This window comes from Phalangium opilio, unplaced genomic scaffold, assembly GCF_054372755.1.
Source record: "Phalangium opilio isolate 3A_F unplaced genomic scaffold, DU_Popi_V2 ptg000011l_1, whole genome shotgun sequence".
Lineage (NCBI taxonomy): Eukaryota > Metazoa > Arthropoda > Arachnida > Opiliones > Phalangiidae > Phalangium > Phalangium opilio.
This window is the reverse complement of record NW_028324147.1, coordinates 4,767,890-4,779,235: the sequence shown is the minus strand read 5'-3', so window position 1 is coordinate 4,779,235 and position 11,346 is coordinate 4,767,890. Positions and strand designations below refer to the sequence as shown.

Here is an 11,346-nt window from a genome sequence, read left to right as displayed (position 1 = left end):
TTGCCTTGCAGTTTCTATAGAATCTTCTCTTTAGTGTGCTGAAGCTTTTCCATCGCTGGCTCTTCTGTCTATAGGCCTAAATGTCTATTCTCGTTAGAGCTAGTCGAATGCGCCACTCGGTCGCCTGGGAACTAAAGTATAGAAAAGGGACAGACAGTTGGCTCTTTGGCCAACCGGGAACCTTTAACCGGGACCGTACGCGTGCCATCCTTCCGAAAGAGCTTTAATTAACAATATAACAAATTGTCCAATGGAGTGGAAAAAACTCTCTCTCTCTCGCTCTCACTCTCCTTAACCCCACACATATATGGCTCAGCTATAGTATAGGGTAGAAGAACTAATAGATCGTTTGTGGCCGGCTCGTTCTACGTCCCAACGCCAGACTACAGCGCGTGCTAACGTGTAGAAGTTTCTTTGACAATGAGAGCCGAAAGGGATAGTAGCTCAGATAATTTTATAGGATGTTCAAAATCCACTTTTTAAAAAGATCTACTCTTGAAAGTAGCCCTTGAAGAATGCAAGTTTTCATGTATCGAAAGTTACCTATAGCAGAAGTAAGATAAGGGACTAGAAGTATCGAGGTAACCTAATTCTTAATTCACTTGGCGAAAGTGAATATTCTTGATAAGACACCAACGGTTGGCCCTCTAGTAGCGGTTTCTGAATTTTCCCTCCAAAACGTGAGACGCTCGTGGCGGTAGACGGCCGGACTAGATTCAAGCACCCGCGTCCGTGTTTCGCAGCTTTAGGTTGAGGGGAAGGGGTAGGAAATATTTTTGGAACTCGACCAATTTTTTCTCTCTCTAGTGTAGGCGCGATGGAAGCGGTATGATAAAATCCTCAAGTTTGTTCACTAGTGCCAGGATCTGTTACCAATGCTAGAGCACTTTACTTCTAGTCATTTATCCTACTTCTGCCTATGGGTTACCAAGTGTTGTGTGTTTGACATGGGATCTATGGGTGGCACAATTATTACTATTAGCTTTATGTATTCCTGTTGTAAATGTTTAGAACTACAGTTTGGCGTTTTATATGGCGAGGTTCTCCTTTGTCATAAAGAAAGCCAACTTTGAAGGGGGTTGAATATCTTATGACGTTGAGCTCACCAACTTATACAACTAGCACTTTAAATGTCTATGCACGAGCGGAATTCTCGTGCTGAAAAGAACTCATAGAGAACGCTGGTCTCGCGAGAATTTCTTCACTCTGTACTTTTCCCGCGCTTTTCCGGGGCACGTGGCTCATGGGGTTGATTGAAAATCGGATTTTATTGGGCGACCAGAAATGGACTGATATCGAAACTCGCCGCGACTCTTGACTTGGGGTAGTCGATTAAAAGAGGGGTCAGCCACTAACTTAAAAATCCCTACATATATTTCACGATAAAATTACTTTAATCTTTGAAGTGTCCGGCTCCTTGGTATTATAGCGGTCCCTGGTGTTACCAAATGTCCTTCGTTTCCTTATGGCTTGTGGTTGCGTAGACTCGGAATCCTTATTCACTCCTCTCCTATACCAAATGACACCACGTGATACTCTCAGAAGTATATTAAATTTTTATTGTATGAAGTATACCAGTTTAATTGCAGTTTTTTCTTTCAAGAAATAAGTTGTAATTACGTTTGAGAGTCTGATTGGTACTTTATTTAATTATTCCTGTGGCAATTAACTAAAATAATCTACGAAAACGTCTTTAAAATCCTGAATTTTCTAACAGTTTCATACTTTTAATTTAATTTATACATTGTATACTTTTGGTAATACTTAATTCCCTCGATCGTAAACTTATCTTCAAATGGTGATTGCCAGTCATCAAAATTAGAAGTCATAAAGCCATAAATGTATCTCCAAGGTGTTTTAAATCATGAATTAATTTAAATTTTAAAGATAACTTTACTCATTTTGTGACGGGGTACATGAACTTTTATTTTTTCTAATTTTGAACTTATCATAAGTGAAGTTGATTGTCGTAAGTGATGTAATACTTCAAGGGATTTCTCCAGAAAATTAAAATCACTCTTTTCGACCATACCTTATTGGAAACACCCTGTATTGTTATCCGGAGAAAATACAGCAAGAGGAATGAAAGGTTGTAGCTGCCAAGGCACTTTCGAATTTTAGTTTGTTGGAAAAGGTGGTAATCTTTTGTTGGATACTTACGAAAACTTTACCTTACTTATGATCTTATCTACATCCCATTCAGTCATTTCGTTTAATTCAATTCAATTTAATTGGTATATTAAACTGAATAAACTTTTTATCACCACCACACCCGTTACATACCCATCCTCAGGTCAGAGTTCACTAAGTTCAATAGTTTAACCTCTTACACATCCACCAAGACGACAACAAAAAATTGAAAGCTATTTAGTTTCCGCAGTACTGCAAAGTCATATTGTACGCCTTTGTTACTCATTCTTTCGCTTTAAAAAATTACTAAGAAGTAACCTCATTTTCTACCTTAAATTAATATTATAGTGGTAACATTAACCCCGCCTTAACCACTAGTAAATTCTCATCCTGATCAATGATGGAAGATGGCCATAGTAGGAAACTTTTTCTCTTTCATCTCTTGAAAGATAGATAGAAACCCGGGATAGGAAAGGCTCAACTCACCCTTTTCTGGGGTCCCCAGAGATAGTAAAGGAAAATGTTCTTTGTTCTCTTGTAGGGTGGTGGTGGTTTCCTCTGATCGGAGTATTTCCCGGGGACTAATGTCTCGCGACGAGTTGATCGTTAAGGGATGCATGCGCCTCCCAACCTGCCTCTTACAATCCCAACCCATCTTCATCCCGAGCTTTTCATCCTCCTTTATCCCCAGCTTCTTCCCGTATTTCTCCCCCCTCGGTTTTCTTGGACGATAAGGAACTAGTATCCTAGATTCGAGGGGGTTGTCACTCCTTAATATCGCCAGGGTCTTTATAGTACCACCAAGAACATATTTGTGGTCTAAGAACGTGTGGAAGTTTGCTTGAATTCGTAATTTTTGTATGAGAGGGTTTTACCGTCCCCTAGTGTTAGCAGACTATTTTGGTGTCAACAGTTCGGTTTGAATCAGTACTCGGTTATCTTGGATCACAGATGTCCTGACAACATTGGTTGCACTGAAGTTGAAATTCAGTAAACGGAGGGATTCTCCAGGATCTTTTCGATGTAACTAAAAGGGAAAGACACGGGGGTAGAACTTGGGCTTTCCATCTCGCTTTTTGACGCCTGCGCTGTGGTCTTTTTGCATCATGAGAGGGCGCAGAGACGGATGGCAATGTATCGACCCCCTTGCACTTCCAGATACTGTGAGTTGCCTACCCATTTTCTTTACGTCGAAAAGGTGTCATGTATGATGTCAGGAAACTTGGAGAAGGGGGTTAAAAACAGTCCATTTCTGCAGTTGTATGTTCTCATATTCCATACGTATTCTTGGTACCATTCCAATGCACCATTGAGCAATTTAAACCGCACCTTTCATCAGGTATAGAAATGTTGCCGATTTAAAATCTCAAAAAGGACGTTTTTAGAAACCGGTGGTCCCCTCGACTCGACTCGACCGAAGTTCTGGTAGTGTGGTACCATGGACGGAGGGTGCAACACTGATTATCTCTTGGTGTGTTTCCACTGATCGGTTCTTTCTAGGCTACGTGAGCTCTCCGTAAGAGGTTTTACTGGGTTTTAGCAGTGGTAGAAAAGGCTTTTTGTTATATTTAAGGCTGCTAGATTTTCAGGCGGATTTGTCACGCGAAACCTGATGAGCTTTGAACACGGTTTTAGGCTTAACCTCGTTCGTTCGTGGTGTTTCCAAGATTAATTTCCTCGATGATATCTTTTCAAGTGTTTGATAGGATTTTGGTTCGCTACCTTTTTTTAATTGGGAAACTGGTTACGTTGTCTTCCCATAGACCTTTGCTAGAAATCCAAGAATGGTTAGTTCCCACTGACCCACTTGGCTAATTCTTTTTAGCTATAGATAGTGTGTGAACAAGTGAACATTGCCAGTCATTTGTGACGTGTGAAATTCAACCGTTATCTTCAACAACAGACTGAATTAAACTTGTAGAATTCAGTTCGATTCAGTAATTGTCACTCAGTTCCAAACCTGAATGATGCAGGAGATGCTCTAATAACAAATTACTGGCACCTCTGAAGCGCATGCGCTGTTAAAGTCAAAAAAATGGGGGAGGATATTTCTCTAGCCCCTTTATTTGTTACACAATATTTATTAAATTTTGCACGTGCATAAATGCGGGTGTTTATTTCGTTGTAAGTGGTCACGTGCTATGGTTTCGCGCCAATCATGATTTAACCACCCTTGTTATTATTGTCGTAGTTACGTTTGCTGGTTTTTGGAATCAACATTGCAACGTAATAGACCCTAGAAGACGACTTAATTAACTTGAGAGTTTTAAAAAAAAACCTTCAAAGGAACCAATAGATCCTTTAACAACACTAAACTCAACCTAATTATAAAAATATTTCTAGTTTATCGAGGTTACTTCATGTCTAAATAGTGTCAAATTTATTTAGCATATCGACAACGTTCAATGAAGAGCTTATCAAATTATTTACTTTACAAAATGCACCGAAATTAAAACACGAAATTACTTTAATTTTAGGTTAAACTCGGTTAACGTGACTCGTATCAAAATGAAAATAATGTCAATCAAAATAATTAATTTTCTTGAGCATCTCTAGAGATGTCAACTGAAGATTTCATAATAATCCTTTTTTATATTTTTCTTCTCAACGTTTACCTTAAACATCTGCCCGAACTTTTTTTTATTTTAAACTAATTTCTTTTACAGCCGCTTTTCAACGTCGCCAGACCTTAAAACTTAATATTTATATAATCTAAAACTTTAACGGAATGTATACAAAACCGTCAACAAACCGTAACGGTTCAGTGTACGTTCCCCTCAGTAAATTGATTGCGAACTTCTATGTCCTAAAAATCTCCGATTGGTTTCAAATAAATGTCAATTATTTTTTTTTCATTTGGCATATATTAAATTATATATTCATAAGGACCTTAATTAAAGTTTAATTTATAATATTTTCAACGCGTTAAATAAATGGGGTTTTCGTATACAATCGTTCCATCTCGCCGAGTGTATGGCTTTAGAAACAATTTGTTTAAAAAGAAAAATTTGCATTTTAGCGAATTTTCTGTTGGGTTTTTTTTTCGAAACAAGTTGGGGTATATGGCTATAATGATCTCCGTAAGTTTGTATCGAAAGGATATTTGTTTTAAAACGTTAGAGGCGTGTCTTGTGGAGGTGTGTTTCTTCATGAGGGGCGTCACCTGTATTCCCAGAAACAGAAATCGTGATATATTAATATTACATATGTCTCTACATGTAACAATCTCGACCAAACAGGAACGACAGTAGTCCATGTCTTTATTCTGTTCCGGTTTGGTTATGAAAAGTTTGAACAAAGATGGCGCTGTAGTATCTTTAATATTGTCGCCGATACTAAATATAGGGACACAGTAAACCCCTCATAACAAACGTCAGACCTCCGCTTATCCAATCAGCTGTACTCCCCCACTAGTCTTCTACTTTTTAAATCCTCCACCATGTAGACTATGTAAATGCGAGGAGCCTTCTTGAAGCCCCGCCCTTTTTGCTGTTTCCCTTTCGAGAACTTTAATATTTGCGAGTGTTACGTCACATCTTATCTTACCACGGTTTTGGCAACCATACTGGTGGATTTTAGCTTTCACCGTGAAAATTATCTGTCGAATCGTAACTCCTCCCCTAACCGAAAGCCTCCCCCTAAGCCCGTGCGGCAAACCTATACTTACGCATTACAGGGTTATGATTAAACGCTGCGTTACTGTCCCTCAACCATTAATATTTTAGGTCCGCGCTTCTTAACCCTTCTATTCTTGATCTAGAAAGAAATAAAATTCACCCCCAACTGAATGCGGGGCTGTTAATTTCATAACTTTTCTTTGAAAGAAAAGACTTAAAACCAAAATTCCAGTAAAAGATGCAATATTGAAATAATTTTCCACATCTAGGACCTTCATAAATCATTCATACACGCACTTCCCCACCTTCCTTCCTTCCTATCCGAGGGGCTAATAACTATTATTATTAACAATAATTTGTGTTTTACTAATGACCCCTTAAACTGAAAGACAATACTAATTTAAACATTCTAATCATAAGTTGTAAACAATGGCCCTTAGGTCAAAATATCATAAAACATTTTTGACTCAAATCGCACATTGTACTTCGATCCTACCACCGTTTATGAAACACCCCGTTAATTTAAAGATATTAATACAGGTACCGAGGTAGGAGCAGTGAGTAGCCCCTCGTTTCTTCCTCCTCTCTGGCAAGCTTCCGATATTATAGGCAGCCGTTTCTCGGCTAAAGATGTGGGTGGTGGTTGGTTGAGCGTATACTAAACAGCCCGGATTTATTTTTTCTTTTTATTTTTTTTAATAAATGTTCCCTTTAAATTTAAACATGCTAATTTTTCCCTCCCTCGCAATATTTTTCAATTCAGAGAGTCGAGGTTTCGGGCGTTCGAAAATTACCACTTTTTAAGAAAGAAATTCGACCTCGCCACGCTATTTTTCTTCAAAATTACACTTAATTTTTTTTCGAGGGGTCGAAAACTTTGTAAAAATATGGAGATTAACTTAGCTATGGAGAACGGTTAGTATTTACTTCAGTCCGACTCATAGACTACCCAGTATAGAGCCCCTCCCTCCAACACGTAACGAAAAGTTTAAATTATCTTATTGGCTCAGTTAAACTACGTTTTGAAGACGTTGCTGACGGGAACGGCGTAAAATACGTAATTCCTTTTTACCTCTGTCGCTATGACCCGCCTCTTCTTTCATACCCCCCTCCGTCCCGTGGAAGGGGGTCCGGGACTTTGACGCGCGCCCACATTACTCTGTTCTCCATTCCTACTTCTAAAATTAAATCTATCCCGGATTGAATTTTAAGAAATGTTTTTGCACCCCTTATAGCAAGTATCCAACCCACCCTTCTGTTTCATATTTCCTGTAAAATGAAACACATTCTCGTTAAATTTAATAAGGACTTTATTTTATTAACGTACAGAGTTTCTAAATTTTAATACGAAGAAGTTGATGCTTTTCAACATAGCTCTCGCAATTTTAAACGTAATAGAAGATCTTGGGTTACAATGTTTTACATTTTCTTGTTGCAAAATTGATTCATTCAAAGATATGTTTTTTTAAGAAATTAAGACAGCTTCTTGGTAAGCGCTCATGACGAAATCAGCGACGTTATCGATGCCTATCATATGACGAGCTTGAGTTAATAAGGTGATTCCTCCTTCCCTCATAATGGCGGCGTCGTGAGTCATTACCTACAAATTTTTAATTAGAATAGACCATTTTTCAAAATTATAGTGGCTGCAGTTTTGTCTGCTTGATTAAGGATTAAAACATAACATTGATGGGTAGCACCATAAGTTTATAAGATATGACACTACTTATACTTCGTAATGCTAGAGACTTACAGCTCGAGCTAGTTCAATTTAGAACGACAAGCGAGAATTGAAGTCCTACACTCGGTGGTTAATTTTGCAGGACCAAGTTCCATCTAGGTCCTATTTAGCCTGCATTACTAAACCTTTGACAGCAGCGCCTCACCACCAGTTGTCGCTTTACCTCGAATCTATGACCTACCTCACTCACTTCATGACAAGCTCCAGTTTCTAAGTTACCAGTGACAAACTTATGGAGGAACATATCTTATAAACTTATGCATGGTTTAAACAAGCGTTTGTGTTAAGTAATTAAATACATTACTTCTAAATCCGCCCCGACTGCTTGGGCCAAATCAGTTTTATTAATTATAAGCATATCGCTTTCGGTAATGCCTGGTCCACCTTTTCGTGGTATTTTATCCCCCCCTAAAATTATTATTATTAACTATAAATTTATTAATCTGTTAATAATTTACATTAGATTTGTTTTTACCCGCAACGTCTATGACGTAAATAATGTAATCCGCTAATTCTCTACTAAAATTAGCTGCTAAATTATCTCCTCCTGATTCGACAATGATTAGTTCAGGGGAATATGTCTTGGTTAATTCCTTGACACATTCCAAGTTTGCCGAATAATCCTATAGTAGACCAAAAATAGACACGAGGTGAATTATGACTATTCGAAATTAAGGGTTCAAATGAAAAAGGTTAAAGTTATAATTTAGGGCCTCAAGGAATTTGTGTACGGCTTTTTTTCTTTCTTTCAAAAACTCAAGTTTCTGCTTGAAGGAGAGACGTGAGATGGAGTGGTAATATGTATACCTATGACGTAGCCGCAGTAACCCCATCTATGGAACGGAACGGTATCTAAGCCCTCCCAGAATCCTCCTGGGGGTTTGTTTTGGTAAGGTCGTACGTCGACAATGCCCCCTGTTATTTAAAAATAGAAGCTAATTCATGAGAAGTGCATTTATTTTTAAATGGTGCTACGCGGCAGCACTTAATAATCCCCTACTAAATTTAGAGGCGTGCGCGAGGTACTTTGGGAAACTTTTATTACCGCATATATCACACGAACATTGTTTCTACTCCATTTCATCTCACTTCTCCAAGGTTACTTACTATAGGCATGGTTTTTGTTATAAAATCAGAAATAAATTAAGTAGAAGTTTAAAGAAAGGTCTTTCTCGGCTTGTATTGATTTCATCGCAATGGTAAAACCAAGATACAACCTATAACGTCTATTAATTTAAAGTTAATTTACTTTTGATAAAACCATACCAAAACTTAGGAAAAAGCTTCTCTTGATCGTAAACAGTTTTGATTGAAACAAAGTGGTTTTGTCTCTAATTTTTAGCGGAACGGGGATAAAATAGGAAATTTGAACCTTGACCTCCGTTGAATTTTTAAGGGGATGTTAGAAGTTTTGTTTCACGGAGAAATTCTTATCGGCCTCTTTTAAGTGTTTTTAAAATTATTAATCATCAAGTGTGACAATTATATTTTGGAAGGTTTATCGAATTAGATGTACATTTTTGTAAGATGATTTCATAATCATAAATAATGAACTTTAATTGTTTAAAGTTAAAAGATTTGATTCGGTTGAAAGTTAACTTAAGTTTCAGTTTTTTCTGTTATAACTTATTTTTTCGCTTTAATATTTTCAAGGGCGATTATTTTAAAATTAATTTAGATTTTATTGAAATCTTTAATAAGGAAATACGACTTAAAAAATTGACCTAGACTAAAAACTTTATTTAATAATATCATAACCATAAAACCTTTAAATATGCCAAGTTTATTTTGTAGAAAAATCTATATAAATTAGCTTGTTGTATGTTTAAATCTTAAAAGGAACCAATTTCTCATATAAAAAGTGTTTTTACGCAATAATTTTGCCTGTTATGAATTTAGGCCTAATTTAAGCCTAAATTATATAGTTTTTAAATTAATTTTAATACTTCTCTTATGGCAGCATGGGGACAACCTCCAGTTTCGACTGCTCTCATTTTTTCCTCGGGTAGTGCCTTGTTTTTAACCAAAAACTCCCAATCTTCCCTATATAAAAGCAACACACTCATAAAATAGAAGAAATCCGTTCTGATTCCATTTTCCCGCCAAAAATCTATTCAGCGTAAGCTCCCGCCATCTACAATGTCGATTTTAAAGGCGCAAAATAGTAAAATCTTTCAGCGCCATCTACCTAAAGCTAGTTGAAGCTTTAAACTTAGATTTAATTTATAACATATATTTACCTTGTGAAAATATCATTAGTTACGACACAAACGTTAACTTTGTCTCGTAGAAGTTTGCATAATGCCAAAACAAGGGCCGTTTTTCCTGACCCTACCGGACCCCCAATGCCCACAGTAAAGGCTCTCTAAACGTTATTAAGTTTAATTTAAAACTTTTAACTTCAGAAAGTAAAATACCTGCTTCCAATCAGTTCTTGTTTTACGTTTTTCCCGATGTACGTAACTCCCTGGTGACGTCATATGTTCGTGAGTATGACCATGTTCACCCGCTCCGTGAGTGTGCGTTTGACCAGACAAGGGATCAGTATTAACCATAGATCCAACTGTCAAAATAAGAATTTAAATTAAAGATAATAATTATACATTAATTTAAAGATTAACCTTGTACAAAAGCGCAGTTCTCGTCAGTCATGCTTAAAATTAACTAGGAAACTACTTCAGTAAACGCTATACGCTCAAGGCAAAATTAATCCTCCGTCCGGGCTTGAAAAACTAGAATACTTCAATATCATAAACAAAATTATTAATCACAAACAATCACTTATCATCCTCGGTGGTTATCATGGTCATACTCGTTATCAATAACGAAGTAGGCGCCAAAACCGCGTTACAATATGATTGGCGGATATAATCACGTGACTTTTGAGCCCATCTTACCGCGCTATCTTGTGAAGGGAATAAGTACGATAAGCCTCGTTAGGCCTAGGCAGGAAGATTGCCTTGCGCGTTCCATATTTTATCTAAGGGTTTCTTTAAGCGGCCCGCAGTCGTATGATTGTCAAAATAATGCTTTCAAGATGTTCATCTTTAATAAGCCAACGCGATGATGTTCGCGTGTAGTTTGTGGTTCGTAGTTTATTAAGCCTAGTTGTGAAAAACTCCTAACTTCAGTTGCCAAATTATGAGGATCCCGCCGTAGGATTTCATTCAAGGTATGGGAAAATTTTTGTTAAGCCTTGGCTATTCTTTGGTATATAGAGAGATAGATGAGGCTTCTTCTCTAGGTGACTCTTAGGAAAATCTAATAATAGAAACGATTTTCCTTTCGTAAGATATCTTAGCTATTCATTCAGGTTTTATTACGTAACTTGGAAGGGGTAATTCATCACAATGTTATTTAAAACCCAAGCCTAATTATTGTAACAAATGTTTCTGACTGTTAGTAAAATAGTAACCCCTTTGTTTGGACATATTTTTGGAGACACTTAAACCTAAAGGGCTGTTTTTAAGTTGATGGACTTCGAAATGAATTGATAACTTAAATTTAAAGGTTCTTCATGATATCTACTATCAGATAAACATGAAATTTATTCAAAACTTAGATTAAACGTCTATCAATCATAGATAAAAGAACTTGGTGCAAAAACCAGTATTCTTCTAAGACCATATTACCCTATAGGTGAAGTTAAAATTTCCCAATAGGGGAAAGTCATTAGTAATACAAACGTTATTTGCAACGTTGCGAAAAAAATTGTAGAACTACTTTTTATTTTTATTAAGAGTTTATTCATGGTGTAACTTAGACCTAGTTATTTTCATTTCGAAATTTTGTAGAAGTTCAAACAGCATTTTATAAGAGACGGCTGTGAGGTCTAGTTGAGTAGGTTAATATCTCCCA

General features: G+C 36.9%; 2 protein-coding genes across 2 annotated transcripts in view; one reads left to right on the top strand and one right to left on the bottom strand.

The window, feature by feature from the left end:
• Positions 1–7,039: 7,039 nt before the first annotated feature.
• Positions 7,040–10,267, bottom strand: LOC149709978 (uncharacterized). Its single transcript, XM_089858602.1, has 7 exons — positions 10,110–10,267; positions 9,906–10,051; positions 9,729–9,853; positions 9,435–9,531; positions 7,964–8,111; positions 7,793–7,896; positions 7,040–7,347 (listed from the first exon to the last, which is right to left on the bottom strand). Exons 1-7 carry the CDS (start codon positions 10,138–10,140, stop codon positions 7,213–7,215), a joined length of 786 nt encoding a protein of 261 aa, XP_089714728.1. The 5' UTR covers positions 10,141–10,267; the 3' UTR covers positions 7,040–7,212.
• A 155-nt stretch (positions 10,268–10,422) lies between these two features.
• Positions 10,423–11,346, top strand: part of gus (splA/ryanodine receptor domain and SOCS box containing gustavus) — a 49,119-nt gene continuing 48,195 nt past the window's right edge. Inside the window, exon 1 of the transcript XR_016376433.1 lies at positions 10,423–10,660. The gene's annotated coding sequence lies outside the window, so the exon portion shown is untranslated. The remainder of the gene's footprint in view (positions 10,661–11,346) is intronic.

Excerpts from the sequence above, each read along its gene's own strand:
- LOC149709978 (XM_089858602.1), bottom strand. The coding sequence starts at position 10,140 with ATGACTGACGAGAACTGCGCTTTTGTACAAG. Across the intron at positions 9,532-9,728 it reads ACTAATGATATTTTCACAAG|GGAAGATTGGGAGTTTTTGG; the intron begins GTAAATATATGT and ends GCTTTTATATAG. Across the intron at positions 7,348-7,792 it reads CAGTCGGGGCGGATTTAGAA|GTAATGACTCACGACGCCGC; the intron begins GTAATGTATTTA and ends AAAAATTTGTAG.